Source organism: Phaethon lepturus, unplaced genomic scaffold, assembly GCF_000687285.1.
Source record: "Phaethon lepturus isolate BGI_N335 unplaced genomic scaffold, ASM68728v1 scaffold498, whole genome shotgun sequence".
Classification (NCBI taxonomy): domain Eukaryota; kingdom Metazoa; phylum Chordata; class Aves; order Phaethontiformes; family Phaethontidae; genus Phaethon; species Phaethon lepturus.
Window position 1 is genome coordinate 1 of NW_010558030.1, and position 18,248 is coordinate 18,248.

Sequence of the window (18,248 nt, forward strand, 5' to 3'; positions counted from 1 at the left end):
TTGGCAGCGCTATATAAGGCCCGGCCCGGCCCGACTTGTCTCAGATACCCGCTGCCGGAGCCCAGCGTGTGGGCTGGACGGGGGCGCACCGAGGTGAGTGGGCACCTCCGGGGTGTAGGAGCGTGGACCTGCGCTCGCCCTGGGGTGTCTCCGCGCGGGGCGGGGGCGGGGAGAAGCCCGGGTTGTGCAAATGTGTTCCACGTTTTGAGGTGGTTCTCCCTTTAATTGCAGGCAAATGTGCAATACCAAGATGTCCTCCCTTACGGATGCTTCTTCTGTTACCGCTTCGGAGCAAGAGGCCCTGGTCAGTAGCTCTGTTGCACGCGCGAGTTTTTCATGCGTTTTGAAGAATTCTTATCTGCTAATTCAGAGGGGCCGCTTTGCTCAGTAAGCGATGGTTAGAGAAAAGCCAGGAAATCGGGTGAAGATGGGGGTCTCTTTGATCTGTAGTTGTGAAGCAAACTTTTCTCATTCGTGGTTGAGAGGGTGATGGTTTAACTCTAGCCTCATGTTTCCTGAAGACCTTTAATGGTCAGGTTGCTTTCTTTTAATAAAAAGGATTTTATGGTCCGACTTGATCATGGTAAATGTTTCATGTTGGAAATTGTTAACAGTTTGTAACTGAAGAGTTATGGAACATCTGTGTTGTGCAAAATTTAACACTGAGATAATCGTCATTAAAACTGAAGGCTTTTGAATTTGGCACTTTCACTTTAACCTCTATTGGATTTCATAAGTAAATTTTAGTAAGAGTCTTCATTTGTGTTTATAGCTTTGCATATCCAGGCTTTCCATGATACAGTGACAGTTACTGCTGTCCTGGCTTTCTATGTACGTTTTCCTGAGGATGGAAGCCTATGTGTTATATCTGAGGTGCGAGTTAAAAACGGCATGTGTGTAATGACGGTTGAACTGCATTACTTTTTGTAGAAGGGTAAAGTGCAGACTGATAGCAGAACGTCAAAAAAGCGAAGTAAGAGAACAGCAGACTGTTGAAAGTTTTGTTGTGTTTTTTTCCGGTTTGTTTCTTATTTTTTGAAGTCGTAATGTGTTGCTACCGTCTGCTGTCAGATCTGGGTGGCAGAAGAACTGCATACTTGCAGTAGTCGGGGAGAGAGGGCTGGGGAGTAAAAGGATCAGAACCCAGAGAGCTAGTTGTGGATTCGAAGATCTGAAACTGTGCTTTCCTATATGCTCAGCTGTCGTTTAATAAGTTACTGTTTGCTTCCTTTATGAAACTGTAATATATGCTGCGTGCTCTAAATAATTCAGCAGTTAGGAAGGGGGGAATAGACATCTAACGTCCACAAGCTTGTTTATTATTTTCATTATGTGTGATTCCTGCAACTCATGTCTTGTTAATGCATTAAAACTTAACGTAGGTTTTAGCAGATATTTAGAAATTGAATGTAGGGAAGCTCCCTCCACACCCATTAGGCGTTTATTCCCTGTCTGATATTTTATTCACGCTTTCCTATGAAGTGTTTCTTTTTTATATATTTTTTCTTATTTTAGGCAATATATTAGGATAGGTAAATACTAGTCTGGTCTTAGAACGGTGATGCTGTTGTTAAAGTGGCAATACTAGGATATACTGCACTGGGAACCGTCAGTGGCTCCACGGGCGTTTTCCTTGCAGTTGTGGCAGCCCTTGCAGCTTCTCATCTGCACTGGTACTGGCACCGTTGCTGGTGGAGCAGTGCAGTGAGCGGGGTCAGGACACTAGTCTGTCCAGAAGTGGAGGGGGAAAAAAAAGGAGGGGGAAAGCTATTCTTATTTTTTAAAAAACTTTTCCCTCCTCTACTTCAGAAATTGTCGTAGACCAGCTGCAGATTTAAGTCTGCTGGCATAGCAGGTGGGAGGCCGTTGTGGAGTGAAATAAGGAGGTAGGAGTGATTGAAATAGGATGAAAAGGACCGGGTGCCCTTACCCCAGCTAAGAAAAGTCTTCAGAGGTAAAGCAGCCCAGCTGGCAGATGCAAAACCGCAGCCCTGGAAACTGTCACAGGAAGATATTAGGAAAGAGGTGGATCTATGCTTTGCGACTTGCACTCTGGACCTGACAGTCGCAAAGGTCCGTTTGCCTTCCTCCCTCCCCTTTGGGAGTCACCCTAATGACTAAAGGAGTGAAGGTGAATTCGTCAGGACTCAGCCCTACGCTCAGAACCACCACCTGTAGCTCAAATCAAGGAATCTGTGTAACCAGTGAAAGATTGGGGTTTGAGCTAAGATGTACGGTGTATCAGAAGTTTAGTATGATTGGCTTGGTGTTACTTTCTTTCAAGTTTAACTTTACAAAGTAAAAAACTTGGATGTGGATAGGTTTTCATGTAGTTGTGTGTTTGTATATCAGATCAATACAGGAGGAGGAAGCCAACCTGCATAAGTAGTGCTTTGTTTGGTGAATAATTGTTGCATACTGTTCTTTTTCTTCTTCCCCACACAGGTTAAACCAAAGCCACTATTGCTGAAGTTGTTAAAGATAGCTGGTGCAGAAAAGGACACTTTTACTATGAAGGAGGTGAGAACTTTCAATCACTAACAGTAGATTACAGTGAATACAGGTAGATTATTCTTTTATTTTGGGTGAATGGGGGGCAGTGTAGTTCACAGCTTATCTGAACGATATTGAGACAAGGTATTGTTTTATTCTCCTGCTGACTTGTTAGATGGTGTTTAGCAAGTTTCTCAAAATCTGACCAAAAGTATCTGGTGGTCAGTAGAATAGCGGAATACTTGGGGAATGATAGATAAAAATCACAGTTCAACAGGATTTTTAGGCAAAGTCAGAACAGCTAATTTCAATGAATTTAATGTATTTTCTCTTACACTTGAGACAACGTAACCTGTGTATTTAATGTCTCTGTATGTCATTTATTTTACAGGTAATATTCTATCTTGGACAATATATTATGTCTAAACAATTATATGATGAAAAACAGCAACATATTGTACACTGTGCAAATGATCTCCTGGGGGATTTATTTGGAGTAACAAGCTTTTCAGTAAAAGAACACAGGTAAAATGGGATTCTTTTCTGAGAGTCTGGTTGTGAAATAATGGAGAACATAATGCGTATGGCCTTTTTTAACTCTTTGCATCTTCAGTGATGGTAAGCTATCTTTTACAATTACATGTAGCTAACTTGCAACATCTCTTTCTTTATCCCCATCTAAGGAGACTGTATTCAATGATTTCCAGAAATCTGATAGCAATCAATCAACAAGGTAAGCTAGTTCGGGAGGACCTTTTATTTTGGGAAATAGTAGTAGGGAAAATGTAACTTACATTTAATGCATCTTGCACGTAGTGATCAGATAACATCGATCACTCCATAATTAGCTGTTTGGCTTTACACACTACTGTCCAGAGCGATCACAAATAGTGAATGAAAGCAAACACTGTTTCTCCTGGGTGAGAAAAAAACCTAAAATCTGAACAGCATTTAGGTAATTCAGACTAGAACCAGAACGAGCACAATCAGAGCTGAACCCAAAGAGGACTAAATTGAAAAATTAGTAGTTTGCTTATATTTCTTACAGATAAAGCCCTCAACAACATAAACATTTTTAATATAAAAAATTGCAGAAAAAGTAAACGCATTTTATTCTTTCTGTTAGTGTTCTGTTTTAATTCTCAAAAATGTTATGTAGTACATTTAGAACTGGTCACCCTCAGCTGTACCCTCAGCTATGCTGAGTCCTCTATTAAAAGGTCTGTATACTTAAAAAAGTAGCTTTGTGCGAACTTTGTGGATAGCCCCTCCATAAATGGAGAATTGTTACATACAGTCATCTTTCCTGCAGTATGAAAATGCTCAACATAGCTGTAACTTTTGTCTAATACAAGGAATGAACCAGAAGTGAAACAATGGAAGCCATTTTGTAAATTGGTTTCTAAATCCATATTAAGACACCCTTTGATTCTGATTCTTCCTAAAGGCGAGTGTTCAGCTGCTGAAGATGGGAAACATGCTCTCTGTCGTATCCCTTGTTGTTATGCTTGCAAAATTAAATTATCTTTTAAATTCTTTTCTTGAAAGATAATTTCTTAATTCAGGGTCTGTCTGGTAGTAAGCATATATAATTAACAACAGTTAATTTTTCTTCTATTTAATATCTTTTAAATTCTGTGTTCCCATAAGATGATAGCTAGTAAAACATGCTTTGGAAAGGAAGAAGTGTAAAATATTTCCTTCCTGTGTTCTTTTATATCTGCAGAATCCCAGCTAATGCACAGCCTTCATCTGAAGGCATTTATAATAAAATTCTGAGCTACTTTGCAGTTGATATTTATTCTTCCTCCCCACTTTCCCACTTCAATAATGTTACAGGGAAGGTGCTGCACACACCTGAAAAGCGAAGGAATGGGCTGGTTTTTTCCATTGTTGCAAAATGTCCGGATTGTAAATTCTGTTTAGAATGTGCTTTGTAAATGCTGTGTGCCGTTAACTTCTCTCCCTTGCTTTTACTCTAATGCTGTTGAGCCTGAAATTGACTTTTTCTGTTGTGCTGTATTAGCTTTTTTTTTTCGGTTTGGTTTCAGACTCTACGCTTCCTGACACACCTGAGGATGATGCCAGATTTCAGCTTGAAGAAGAAAATGTTCTAAAGGTGACTTCCCCTCCACGCCCCACAATGTTTCGAGATGTAAATTCTGTTTAGTTTTGCGTGATAGTGTCAATAGTTTAGATGCAATTAGTTGATTCTAGCCTTCTACCTTGTATTCATGCTCAGGCTTACTCGGTATTTCTGTTAACTAGGAGTCTATGCAAGAGTTAGAAGAGAAGCAGACTTCATCAAACGTGACTTCCCGACCAACTACATCTTCTAGGAGGAGAACACACAGTGAATCTGGTATGTGCAGATTTATGATGCAGAACATTTAGTAGCATGGCCACTTAGGGGGAAGAAAGTACGTTCTGTTGCCTTACTGACTTTGAAAGATGCTGTGAAATACTATTTGTGTTTCTCTGCTTATCTAAAACAAAATGTTCCGTCTGGAAGAAATACACAAGTCCTTGCATTGCTCCAATATGATGTTACAGTTCAGATCTCTAGAACTGTTAGTAAGATGATGGAATAACTTGTTCCACAGATCTGTTAAACTTGTTCACATCAACGGGACTTAATCAGTTGTGTTGTCTTCATGATGAGAACACTTTTGTTTGTAATAGACTGATGTAGTCAAAATAATTTCAGTTCCCTCTGTAGACAGCCACAAAATTTTACATTTTGTTTACTCTTGAAAAGCAGTTTTCATTGGATTTCAATTGGTGTCAAAGACATCAAAGGTCTGGTAGTAACATGGGATGATTTTAGATATATTTAGGTACCTGACTGTTTCTTAAGCACTTTTTAAAAAGTCCGGTGATTTCAGCGTCGTATTTGTCTCCTCTTTCTCTTTACTGTGGCAATTCAATAATCACTGGCAAATACATTTTCAAAATGTGGAATGTTTCTTCCAGTAATTAGCAAATAACAAGCTGGTCAGCATAAACCTGAATAACTTCAGATTTCTCAATGGAAGTGTTCTCTATGGTTCTACTTAAATACTATTCTGTGGAATTTCTTACGTTAGTTTGTTCCATCACTTACTTCTGTCACCTTGTGGCTTGACAGTTGTAATTACCTGGGCAGTGATAACCTTCTGGCACTGCATATAATTTTCTTTTCTTTGGTTGCTTGGGAACATTTTTCAGTTCCTCAGTTGTTTGGTTTTTTGGGTTTTTTTTTTTTTTTGTGTTCATCATAGGCCACTGTTAATGTTAGTCAGTCCAAAAACTGTGCTGCATTGCTGAGCGGTTTGCACTAAATTAAAAGAACATTTTAATGTTGTAACAAAAACTGGTGAAAGGATGGAAAGTCTCGGTTAAACATCATAACCTGTAATATTTAGGCATGACACAGTGCATAAGGTCCTGTGTTGTGCTTACTTATTGTAGGTTTGATTATTAACTCTTGTCTTTGCATCCGTTTATTAGTTTGTTACAACCTTAAAAGTTCTTTTAATATAGTGTTTTTATATACACTTTTTTTCTAATTTATAGGAAATCTTCCTTTTAAACCACTATTCTTGTTAAATTGGGATGGTAGCGGCTCCTTTGGAGCCGCTTATATAGTGTATAGAAACCTTGTGGTGATACAGTATCAGTACGGCATGGAGCCATGACAACTAAATGAGGACAACGATGGACAGGAGCAACCCTTGGGCCTGGGGGCACCAAAATTGGTGGGGCTCTCAGGGCGGAAAAAGAAAAGAGAGGGGCTGAGCCAAGAAGCACCAAGGGAAAGTAAGAGAAGTCTCAAAGTATGTACAAGTGTTTTGTTCTCTTTTCTTTTACAATGAAAGATTCAAGACTTGAAGACTCGTGGATTGTCAGGGAGTGTTTTGCAAGGCAAGGGAGAAGCTGGGCAATAGAGGGTGGGTGCAAAAGGCACCTGTTAGGAGGGCAGCAGGCTCTTCTTAAGAGGTCTGCTGCCTCTTCGGGAGTTTTCACTCCACTGCACTTACATACTGACTTTGCAATGCCTTTTTAAATAGAACAGTTTCTTACCAAACACCCTAAAAGTCAGTGGAGCTGAATTTTGACTCACCTACCCCTAAAATGCTGTCCCCCTACTCCTTATGCTGCTGTAGGTGGTTGTTTCAAAATGTGATGTATTTAAAAAGCATTGTCTTTTTGCCTTCAAACTAATCATATTTAATAAGCACAGCTTAAAGCAATGCTTTCAGGGTTCAGTTTTTACATAGTATGCCTTCAAGATTTTCTTGCCAGTGTGTGGTGAAAGTCATAACCGTTTCTTACAAAAATCCTGTTGAGTAAATACATACAGTCCAACTATTAGCTTATACATTTGTTGAGGTATCTGAAACTTGAACCTGAACTTACCTTGCCTAGCATGAGGTCCTTTGTCTGCATGTGACATGGGAGCTAGTTGCTCTGTCTCCCTGCAAATTCTGGGATGGCCTCAGAAGCCCTCTGAAAGTGCCTGCCTGTCTACTGACTGTAGAGGGAGCTAGGACAATTAAGATCCTAACTGTATTCCTTAAAATTAGAAGGGGTTTAATGCGTCATATATGGAGCAAAAGTGGAGTAAAAATGCTTCCAAATTTGCAATTATTTCCTGCATGTGAAGACCGCCATTTACAAGCTGTACTGATGGGACAAGTGGGGAAAGCCAGCCCCCAAAATACTTGCTTTGGGAATGTTTCACACTTTCCATGTTTCTCAGTGTTACTATGTCTCTTTTAAATAAGTTTTTGGTGCCTTTACTGTTTTCACCCATAAAAGAATCTATTCAAAACTGCATATTGCATAGATGTTTTTGAATAATAAAAATTCTTGAATGTGCCCAGAAGAAAATTCTTCAGATGATCTGCACAGTGACAGAAGAAAACGACACAAGTCAGACAGCATTTCATTGACGTTTGATGAAAGTCTCTCATGGTGTGTAGTCAGTGGTCTGTGCCGTGAAAGAAGCAATAGCAGTGATTCAACAGATTCTCTTTCCATTCCTGTAAGTCAAAATACATATTTTCGTAGTGCAAATTTTGCAGATACCACAAGTACAAATACGCATCTTAAAACATCATGTTCTTAATTAAAAGCAGCAGTGCCTTCAGTGGTGTCTGAGGAGAGAAAAGATGCCGAAAGAAAAATTGGTGTGTGGGTGGAGTGGCATCTTTTGTAGACCTGCTGACAAAGCTGAAGTGAAATTTTAAAAACTATAACTCTGAACATTCTTTTAAAAAACAGATTCTTACTGCTTGGCGCAGTATTGAAAAAAAACTGAGATGTATTTTGTGTTTTAAATAAGTGTTTCTTAGAAGGCTAAGAGAAGAAAAGCAGTCACAGATGCTCCGTAATTCAGAATAGTGCTTCTGGTAGTTCTGGTACAGCCTCTGTAATTGTACATAGTACTGCCCTGATGATAATGCTGTATTCATTTTCCAAGCTTTTACTGTTTTTTATTGTTGTTTTCAGCAAACACTTGAGGCAAAGTATCTGTGGCTGGGAAGCTAACAGTATTCCTAGTCATATACTGTATTCTTAATTGACAGAACTACTACTGTATTTTCTGTCATGGGATTTTATAATTGTTTATCTCCTGTCTCAAGGTTAACAAAGTTGATGAGAATAGGGAATTTAATGACATGCAGCCAAAAGACGGCATCTTCTTGCATCTTTCTTTCACTCTTTATGATAGCCTTTGTGAAATAGTAGCAACAGTTTTCAGGTTGGCTGTAGGTTGACTGCAGCCTCTATTTTGACCTACCTGTGATTCATTTATCCCATAAAAGAAGCTCTATCTAACAGCAGCTGGTCTCACTTCTTCTATAGTTAATTAAACTGAGTAGTTCGGTTTTATCTTAAGAGCCATCTTAACAGTAATGGTTATGGATATGGACTAGTGAGGTTGAGTGTGTACTTTCTTTCTTGACTTTTTTCAGGATCTTGATGCTAGTTCATTAAGCGAAAACTCTGATTGGCTTGACCACAGTTCTGTTTCAGACCAGTTCAGTGTAGAGTTTGAAGTTGAGTCTATTTATTCAGAAGACTACAGCCATAATGAAGAAGGACAGGAGCTCACAGATGAAGATGATGAGGTATGTATTTTTGTTTGGGGTGTTTTTGACTGAGGGAGGGAGAAGGAAACTTAACAGGAATACTTCACGTTGAGATTCCAACAAGAAGTAGTAACTCTTCAGGTTTATTTCAGGACTGCGTGTTCTATGTCACAAACTGCACCCAGTCGTTCATTAAATGAAATTACATGTCTGTGCAGTTGCGTTGTCATTATACACCCACCAGGCAGCAACCAGAACAGTGCTAAAGCTTTCCATAGACTCTGAAACAGACTTTTGACAGTCTGGAAAAGTCCATTTAACTTCACTGTCTAGCTGTTGGGGTTGGTGGCAGCACGTGTACTTCAGTTTGTTTCTACATTTTTAATTATAGAAGTATGTGTGAGCTTTGACAACACTTCTTATACAGAAGGAGAACTTCTCTGGTAACTGTTTGCAAAGGGATATTTCTGAATCATTTGCCTCCATGAATATAAATGGTTCATAGAGATGCTGAAACACAATTTTAGAAATTTTCATTAGGAGGCAAGAAGACAATAAAATTGTGGTTACCATCATATTAAAGAGCTCTAGGTATCTGGGGTGTCAGGAATGAAATGGGAAATTATTACTATTTTTTTTTCTTCTGGGTTAGTTTTCTGTTACCTCAAAGAAGTGAATTAGCTCATGGCAAGATTGGGTAAGTACCAGAGGCAGAATTTGCCAGGGACATAGATGATTGTGATACTTGAGAGGCTGAATAGGACTGACTACTGATGTACAACCGGTTATAATGCTGCTGCGGAGCTGCACCCTGAGATAAGACAGTGATTTGGGGAAAGAAAGGCTGGAGATGTGTCCCTGCTCCAACAGCAGTGTGGAGAATTGCAGAATGGTTGAGGTTGGAAGGGGCTTCTGGAAGTCATCTTGACCACCTCAGGCAGAGCTGATTGCCCCGGGCCATGTCCTGATGACTTTTCAATATCTCTGAGGGTGGAGGCTCCACAGCTGCTCAGGGCAACCTGTGCCAGTGCTCGGTCACCCTCACAGTAAAAAAAGTGTCTCCTGATGTTCAGACAGAACCTCCTGTGTTTTAATTTGGGCCAGTTGCGTCTTGTCCTGTTGCTGGACACCACTGAAAAGAGCCTGGCTCCATCTTTCTTACACCCTCCTTTCAGGTATTTATGCACACTCATAAGGTCTCCTTTGAGCCTTCTCTAGGCTGAACAGTTCCAGCTCTCTCAGCCGCATGTGAGAGCTCCTCCAATCCCATAATCGTCTTGGTGGCCCTTCGCTGGACTCTCTCCAGTAGCTCCATACCTCTCATATACTGGGGAGCCCAGAGCTGGGCACAGTGCTCCAGTTGTGGCCTCATCAGCGCTGAGCGGAGCGGAAGGATCACCTCTGTTCTAGGAAGTGGTACCTTCTATCTGTGTAGTCTACATTTTTCTTCAGACTCTTGTGTTACAAATGTGAGCAGAATTCTTTTCCTCCAAACCAGTCATCAAATTTTGTGGAGTTACTTGCTAATGTAAATTAACAGGATGGAACGCCTCTCCTATGAGGACAGGCTGAGAAAGTTGGGATTGTTCAGTCTGGAGAAGAGAAAGCTCTGGGGACACCTTGCAGCCTTCCAGTAATTCAAGGGGGCCTGTAAGAAAGATGGGGACAGGCTTCTTAGCAGGGCCTGCTGTCGTAAGACAAGGGATAATGGTTTTGAAGTAAAAGAGGGTAGATTCAGACTTGGATCTAAGGAAGAAATTTTTCACAGTGAGGATGGTGAAACACTGGCACAGGTTGCCCAGAGAGGTGGGAGATGCCCCATCCCTGGAAACATTGCAGGTCAGGTTGGACGGGGCTGTGAGCAACCTGATCTGGTTGAAGATGTCCCTGCTTATTGCAGGGCAGTTGGACTAGATGACCTTTAAAAGTCCCTTCCAACCCAAACTATTCTATGATTCTATGAGTGTACATGCGTTACTTACTGCATTTGATTAAAAGTCTATCAGAAAATCTGTCAGATTAAAAATCTTACCAGATTTTTAATTGAATGCCAAAAACCAGTTGCATCAATACTTTTTTTTTATTTCAACCAGGTATATCAGCTGACTATTTACCAGGATGAAGATAGTGATGCTGATTCATTTGATGAAGATCCAGAGATTTCTCTAGCTGTGAGTAAAAACTTGACTGGCAAAACTTCCTAAGTTGGGTGAACTGACAAAGTAGATCAAGGCATATAGATGAATTCTGTTGCTACCAGTGATTTTTAAATAATTAAATCAGCTTCTTGTATGCTTGAAGATTCCAAGACACTGTTTTAATTATTGAACATGTGATTATTGAGGAACTTTGTTTTGTTTGTTTGTTTGTTTAAATTCCTAATCCATTTAAGCAAAAACACACACTAACTTATGGTTTCACTGACTTAATGGAAGGAAATATTTTAGGAGCCAAAATCTGACTTTTTGCACAAAATGCAAAAAAACCCCAAACTTAGTCATGTATATTTAAAAAAACTCTTCCTATAAATTGTAATATCTAGTTTATTGTCCAACCTGAGTGAAGGAATCTGTAGCATACAGATGTGAAGGCAAACATGTTTTCAGAACAGCACTGTAAAATTAATAGATTTTGAGGCTTTTTCTAAATTCTGAGAGACCATTCTTGAAGCATGGGAAGAAATTCAGGGGGTTGAGGTAAAGTATGCAGACATGTGAAAAAAGCACACGCTAGAATTAAAAAGCAGCGTGTCTTTTAATTTTTGTTACATTTTTGGTGTTCAAAACAGTCAGAAGTGTTCTAGTCTCTTTATGGTTTCTCGAGCTGAGGGGCTTTACTATGCGTGTAAAACACAGGGCTAGCCACCGTCTGAAAACATAGCACTACTTATGTGTGGAAAAACATGTTTCTATGTTATTTTTAGGAACTAAAATTGGTCTCTTAAGCTTTTGATGTCACTGATGTTATGCAGGACTCGAATAAGAAAGCGCTTTGAATCTCCTAAATAAGTTTGGGTTTGTTTCTGGTTTTTTATTCCCCTTATGACATGCGTTTTTACTAAAAAGGGGACTTATCTTTAAAAAGGAAATGTATTTTTAATGCGATAGTGGCTTATATTCAGTGTAGCATATGGAGTAACCTCAGAGACAGTGATGCAGCTTTTTTGCTTTTTTTTTTATTAAATGGCCGATGGCTTCTAATATCTAATACTATTGTGTCAGAGTGCCCTCATCTGGCCATTGTGCACACCAACAGCTTAGCATCCCACAGGTTAAGTGTCCCTTCAATCTTGAATAGTTTCCATTTTGGAAGTCTGTTGTTGAAAATAACGGGAATGGTGGCCACTTTCTGAGAAAGAAGTTTTTCAGGAGGTTCTCTGGAGACTTTTTTGGTCTGGTTTCTTCAATTTTGCCTAAGAAATAATAAATCATGATTGTTCTACCTCTTTTTTTTATTTCACAAATCTACTGCAAAAAGAAAGAAAATCAACAGTCTCGATGTTAAAAACTCTTTAATCTAGACCTGTAAAATGGGGCCAAACACTGAATGGAATTTTTAAATTATAAACAAGTCGATAGCTCAAGGTAATTATTTTTTGGGCAGTAATAAATTGTTTATAATCTCTGAATACTTCAGTTGTAAGCATTCCAAGTAGCTTAAGCTGTTCCAACCTTTAATTCACTAAAGGATTATTGGAAGTGTCCTGAATGTAGTGAAATGAATCCTCCGCTTCCACGACATTGCCACAGATGCTGGGCCCTTCGTGAGGACTGGCTTCCAGATGAAAAGTGTGACAAATTCTTAAAGAGCAAATCGGAAGGTTCTTTCCCCCTAGAGTCTGAAGAAGGTTTTGATGTTCCTGACTGCAAGAAGGTGAAAATGACTGAAGATAAAGAACCATCTGTAGAGGAGAACGAGGATAAAGCAGTACAAATTTCTGAGTCCCAGGAAAGTGAAGATTATTCTCAGCCATCGACATCGAGCAGCATGTTTTGTAGCAGTCAGGAGGACTATAAGGAGCCTGAGAAGAGAGAAGTGCAAGACAAAGAGGAAAGCATGGAATCCAGTCTGCCTGTTTCCAGCATAGAGCCCTGTGTTATATGTCAGAGCAGACCTAAAAATGGCTGCATAGTACATGGCAAAACGGGACACCTCATGTCATGTTTTACGTGCGCGAGAAAACTTAAGAAGAGGAACAAGCCCTGTCCGGTGTGCAGACAGCCCATACAAATGATTGTATTAACTTATTTTAGTTAGATGGATGTTGACTGGAAAGCAGCAAAAGAAACTTCATAAACTGGTTAAGAGAGTAAGAAACTATTTTTATATGCTTATTGGAAAATTAATATTTTGGATCTCTTTACATTTGGTATGAAAAGTAACTGCTGAAATGAATGCACTGGAGCTGTTAAGAGGTTAGCCTAATATTTGTAAGTCAACTTGAAGATTTTAAATCCCTCTCAACAGAAAGAACCAATTCCTGTAAACTCTCCGCATCTCCAAGTGTTTTATGTTCCATACCAGTTAGTGATATTTGTTTTACTGGATTAAATACACGTGTTAAAAACCCAAATTCAGTGATTATGAGAGGAGAGACATGTTGAAGAGTTTGTTAATGTGAGTTCCTCCCCTTAAGAAGGTAGAAGATTCTCCAGATTCCAATATCTGTTGCCTGGTTGAAGACACCAGGCTCAATCAGAACCCTCTGAATAAGTCAATAAAGTCAATAATGAGAATCTTGTCTCTCTCATTCCCCAAACTTAAATTTCTCCAAGTAACCAAATTAGGGGGGAGATCTTACCAGAAAGTGGGGGAAGATGCAATAGAAAATTGCATTTAAGGTTTTGGAAATAGAAAAGGGTACTGGGTGTCTTTTATAATGTACATTGTAAACTTCAGGGCTGTGTGTCCTGACAAGGCATTTATTCCAGTTCTCTCAAACATCCTGAGAAACCAGCTTTTTAAAACACTTTGTACGTTTGGAGGTCTGTACTGTCCCGCTGATGATTTTAGGAGTGTGAGAAAAGACTTGAACAGGCAAGATAAATGAAGGAGATGCTATGTAATACCAAGTCAGGTAATTTTAGAGGTCAGTTGTCATCTTTTTCTGCACTTACGTTTGACTTCAGCCGTATAGCATGCAGCTTGATCACTACATTCACTTGAATAAAAACAGTAAAGAAAAAGAAAAGTCCACCTCCATCTGCAGAAACAAATAAGCTGTGTTGTTATCGTTCACATAGACATTCCTAAATTTAGTAGTCTTTCCAACTTACACTTTGTATCACAAGAATTGTGAAAATCTGTTGCAAGGTGTTTAGCCAACTCAAAATTGGTCTCATTGGACCTGTCCTTTACCGCTGCTGGCTCTTGTCTCCTCACTGTACTTTGTCAAAAACTTGTGAAACTTACCAGCTCCTTTACTAAGGAGTCTACTAACTGATGCAGTTCTGTGGTGCGTTCAGAGTAGGTAATATGAGTCTTTTCTTGTAAGCTCAGGTGTCTTCAGGGTAGACTTGGGTTACTCAGCTGAGCTGTTTTTCAGATGCAGATTTTCTGTACCAGTAAATTGTATTTATTCCTTTGGAAAACCAGATTACAAGAGGAATTGCATGGTTTTAGGACCTTTTAATTTTGCAGGTAGTTGCTGATCATCTGCCCAACAGAGGATGGCAAATCAGTGGTTTCAGCATCAAGGGAGTGCCAGGAACAGAGACGTAGCCTAAATGCAGGAGTCGTGCCGCATTACCACCCTGCAGGCCAAGGTCACACAGCTTGCTTACCCCCACTAGTACGAAACTGCCTGACGTCTGTGTGCTAGCACAAAGACTTGTCCTGATGTAATTACCTTCATGTTGGAGTCAAATAGTTATTCTGGTATAAAGTGTCTGTAAACTGGGGCTGCAGATACCTGGAATAGGAGGAAGTACCTAGGGAAAGGATGCAGAGCTGTACAAGAGAGGCTCGGTATACCCGTGGCGGTTACTTGCCTGCAAAGAAATACCTTTGTAGGTAAAGGCTGAATGACGGGGATCAGTCATGTTTGTACAGTACAGTTTGTACGTTGGAGCTCATTTTTGAAAAATACTACTAAAAGATACTGGTATCTCTCAAGTTTTAACATAATTCATTTCAGCTAAACAAAATGTAACCCCCAGTTGTATGCATTTCTTCAATTTCTGACTTAGAAGTTCCTTGCCCCTTAGAATTTATAAAGCAGCAGCAGGTAGCTGGAAGTTCTTGAAATTCTGTGGTCAGCAGTAACCTTTCATGGGGTTTGGTAATCCTTCAGCCCAAGATAGAGAAGTCCTAGGGGCAGATAATAAAATTTTTCAAGTAGAGGTGCTTCTAATAGATGGTTTCCTGCCTTAATTCACACTGCTTCCTCTTTCTATTTCTTAATTTTTTATTTGATAAACTTAAGTGCAGGGAAGCTTGCAGAGGCTCTTCCATTGCACTTCCAGGTCGGAACCAAATAGCAGTCATGTCGTGTCTGGAATCTACAGCCGAGAGAGAACTTGCAGAGGTGCATATTCGGGAGGAGCATTGATAACATGGGGACTGTACTTAAACTTCGTCTGTTATGTTGCCTCCTAGACGTTACGCTTTTTCAGTGCAATACCTCCTCCACGGTTGCTGTGGTAGCTGCAGGGCTGCAGTCCTGGGAGAGCAGCTGCTCTTACTCCATTCCTGCAGGATTGGGTTGTACCATCCTGCTCTTGACATTCTCTTCCGCTCCCCTTAAGTGACCTCCATGTTTAAAAAGCAAAACAAAACACCCTTCAGCTCTCAGAAAGGCAGGTATGGCCAGAGCGATGATCCATGCTGTTCACAACCATGCAGCTCTGGGATTTTTCTTCAAAAACAGTTTCATCTGCCAGTCATACTTTATGCTTTGGCAAAAGATAAGATGAGAGCATACAGCGTAATGAATTTTCCCTTTTATGATCTAAAGTTGTATCTTCCCTGGCATGTCTTCTGTTACAGAGGATAGCCCTGGAAATACCCTCCGCTCCATATCATGCTGAGGAAATAATTTTGGTTTCTGCATCTATGGCCAAACTGCTGTGTCAGAGTCAGTCTTTGTTCTGAATTATATTTTGTGGCTTAGTATTAATAACTTCTGGTAAAACGCTAGGGTTTGGTTGGTTTGGGGTTCTACCCACCTCCTGCTCCCCCCCAGCATGCCTTATAAACGAGGGAGTGATGAGTATTGGTGTCTAGTCTGGTCCCGTAGGAGATGCCGTCAGGCAAGTGGGCTCCTGAGGTTTGGGGGGTGTGTACGTAGCAGTGCTGCAGCCCCAGCCTGGGGTCTTCAGCCCAAAATCCATGGGTCTGCCACTCGGCATCTGTGGGGCAAGTGGTGACCAGCCTCATGGTGATCGCTCTGTTCTTTCTGGTCTGTAAATGTGTTTCTGGCCTCAGGTGGTGGCAAAATTTTAGCACAAAAGTCTGGAATTGTTCTTAACTTGGTGAGGTCTTGGAGATCCATATTTAGTATCGTACGGATTTTAATCTTTAATTTATTGCAGTTTGTAAATATTCTTGTGCTTACAGTTAGTGTTTTGAGCTTTAATTTATTGAATTAGTGTATTGGTACGTGTGTAGATACATAAATATGCATACTTGGTAAATCACAGTCACAAGAACAATATTTAAGAAATTGTAGCATTAAAATAAAGAGAAATAATGAGATTATATGCAGAGTAAGAGGGGCATAGGAAGATTTATGGCTTTGATTTCTTTTTTTTTTCCTTTTCTTAAAACAACTTCTGCATTGAACCTGAACAACATCGACTAAATAGAGGTGGAGGCTGGTGCAGTGTTAGCAGAGTGAAAATGTTTTGATGGTGGTATTTTCCTTGGAATGCTTTTGCATCCCTGAGTATAGCCAAGAAGTTGACTGACTGCTTGGTTCTGCTGGTGACATTGGAGGTGACGATCTGGAAGATGCGGTGAGGGGGTGAGAGGCTTCCAGGTTGGTTTGCAACGGGTCGGAGTTGCTTTTGCCTTTGAACACATGGTCCAATGCTGACAAAATGTGACAGTGCCCAACTTTCAATAATTGTCTCAGTCTGTTCCTTTGTGCACATAAGGTAGATGGTAGCTATGTGCAAATGCTACAAGAACTCGCATTTATTCTTGTTTTATAAAGTATAATAAACCCACTTTTTGATCAGATACGACTTTCGCTATGTAGCTATTTATTAGTATTGAAATTCAGCTCTCACCCCAAGGAGGCGAAGCGCAAAGTGAAGTACTCGAGGCAGGTGGCAAAATCGCTTTGTTTTAGTGTCTGACTTTCTCAAAAATGCTTGAAGCTTTGAATATTAAAGTATTTGAGAACCTTTAATACTGCATCTTCACTTAAGATTTATTAGTTACGGAGTTTGCTGCTTTAGTCCTTCAAAAATCTCTGAAACAGAAGTAGCTGGATTGCAGCATGAAAAATCAGCAAACATTAGGCTTTCTGTTGAGCAGCGCTCCTGGAATGCTGGTCGCTTGTGTTTGCAGTGAGCACGGCGAAAGAAAGGTGTGCCGTGCCTTACCGCGCAGGGGCTGTGGCAGCTGCTGCAGTCAGCAGGTTGATTGGAAAGGAGGAAAGTGCTACAAAATTTGAATTGATGGGAAACGTTCCAGTTGTTCTAACAGCCTGGTACAGTTTATCACCGGGTTCTGTTGGCTGTAAAATTGTTTAAATGTCACTTTCTGAAATGCCTGTCCGTAGGTATGAAGCCACAGGCAAGACTTTAGGCAGATTTTGCTCCTTTAATATGAGGGAAAAACGATTCCTGATTCTTGTACAAGGTGTCAAAACAAGAGTAATCATTCCTGAAAATTGTGTTCTTACAAGAGGGAGATTAGAAAATTATTAGAGGCATAATGAAACTGAATGAACTGAAGTGAATAAACAGGATTAATACACAGGTGAAAAACTCTTCTTTCCCGTTGTTATTTAATGCTGCTGTTGTGTCAGGGTGTAACTTCAGCAGCAGAATTTATGATTTTAAAGCAGTTAATTTGTTCAGCCCGTTAACTTGCCACGCATAGGGCAGGGCGCAGTTACCCCAGGAAGGTATGGCACTTCGCTGTGCAGCCTGAAGAGGGACATTCGCTGCTGTGGTGCTTCATGCTGGGAGAGAGCGGTGAGCGGGTGCGCGGGGCAGGGCAGCGCTCATACCTGCCCTGAGCTCTGCCGGCTGCTCTCCTGGTCTGGCATGGTGCCGGCAGGTGGATGCAGGACTTGAGTGGCAGTAGGGTCACCTATGTATGTCATAAAGCATGTTACGTAGCATGTTTGTACTCTTAATTTGTGCCCCCCTGCATTCTTGTACGTCCAACTCCTGCAGGTCAGCGCTTCCTTAGAGCTTCGGCTGTCCTGGCTGGCAGGTAACCCCTCTGTTCCGGGGTGTTACCTCCTGCCTAACGGAACTTTTCCAGCTCATTCATACCTCAAGCAAAGTCTTACTTTAAGTTACGTGTTGATTAAAAGTTGCACAAGCAATGTAAAGCAAAAAACTGCCCCCTGCCACAAAACCTGGCCTTAAGGTACCTTTTAACAATGGATTGCACTTGGTGAACATGAAAAATGGTTGCTTTTAACCAACTAATGTGTGCTTTTTATTTAGTACAGATGCACTAAAAGGTTAAGTGAATGCCTCTCTGTAGTGTGTGTGT

At 40.4% G+C, this 18,248-nt stretch overlaps 1 protein-coding gene across 4 annotated transcripts; it reads left to right on the forward strand.

Moving 5' to 3' along the window:
* The first annotated feature begins 232 nt into the window (after nt 1-232).
* Nucleotides 233-13,120, forward strand: MDM2 (MDM2 proto-oncogene, E3 ubiquitin protein ligase). Of its 4 annotated transcripts, none has more exons than XM_010292905.1 (10): nt 233-304; nt 2,446-2,520; nt 2,885-3,018; nt 3,177-3,226; nt 4,545-4,612; nt 4,762-4,855; nt 7,359-7,519; nt 8,454-8,609; nt 10,664-10,741; nt 12,258-13,120. In XM_010292905.1, exons 1-10 carry the CDS (start codon nt 236-238, stop codon nt 12,825-12,827), a joined length of 1,455 nt encoding a protein of 484 aa, XP_010291207.1. In that variant the 5' UTR covers nt 233-235; the 3' UTR covers nt 12,828-13,120. The 4 variants fall into 4 exon arrangements, with proteins under 4 accessions (XP_010291207.1, XP_010291208.1, XP_010291209.1 ...); XM_010292906.1 differs by having other exon boundaries at nt 236-304; nt 7,362-7,519; XM_010292907.1 differs by lacking the exons at nt 2,885-3,018; nt 3,177-3,226; nt 4,545-4,612; nt 4,762-4,855; nt 7,359-7,519 and having other exon boundaries at nt 236-304.
* Nucleotides 13,121-18,248: the final 5,128 nt, after the last annotated feature.

What these genes read in the sequence shown, in the direction of transcription:
- MDM2 (XM_010292905.1), top strand. Translation starts at nt 236, where the DNA reads ATGTGCAATACCAAGATGTCCTCCCTTACGGATGCTTCTTCTGTTACC. An exon ending in TTTTCAGTAAAAGAACACAG is followed by an intron (nt 3,019 to 3,176) that starts GTAAAATGGGAT and finishes TCCCCATCTAAG; the next exon opens with GAGACTGTATTCAATGATTT. An exon ending in AAGAAGAAAATGTTCTAAAG is followed by an intron (nt 4,613 to 4,761) that starts GTGACTTCCCCT and finishes TCTGTTAACTAG; the next exon opens with GAGTCTATGCAAGAGTTAGA.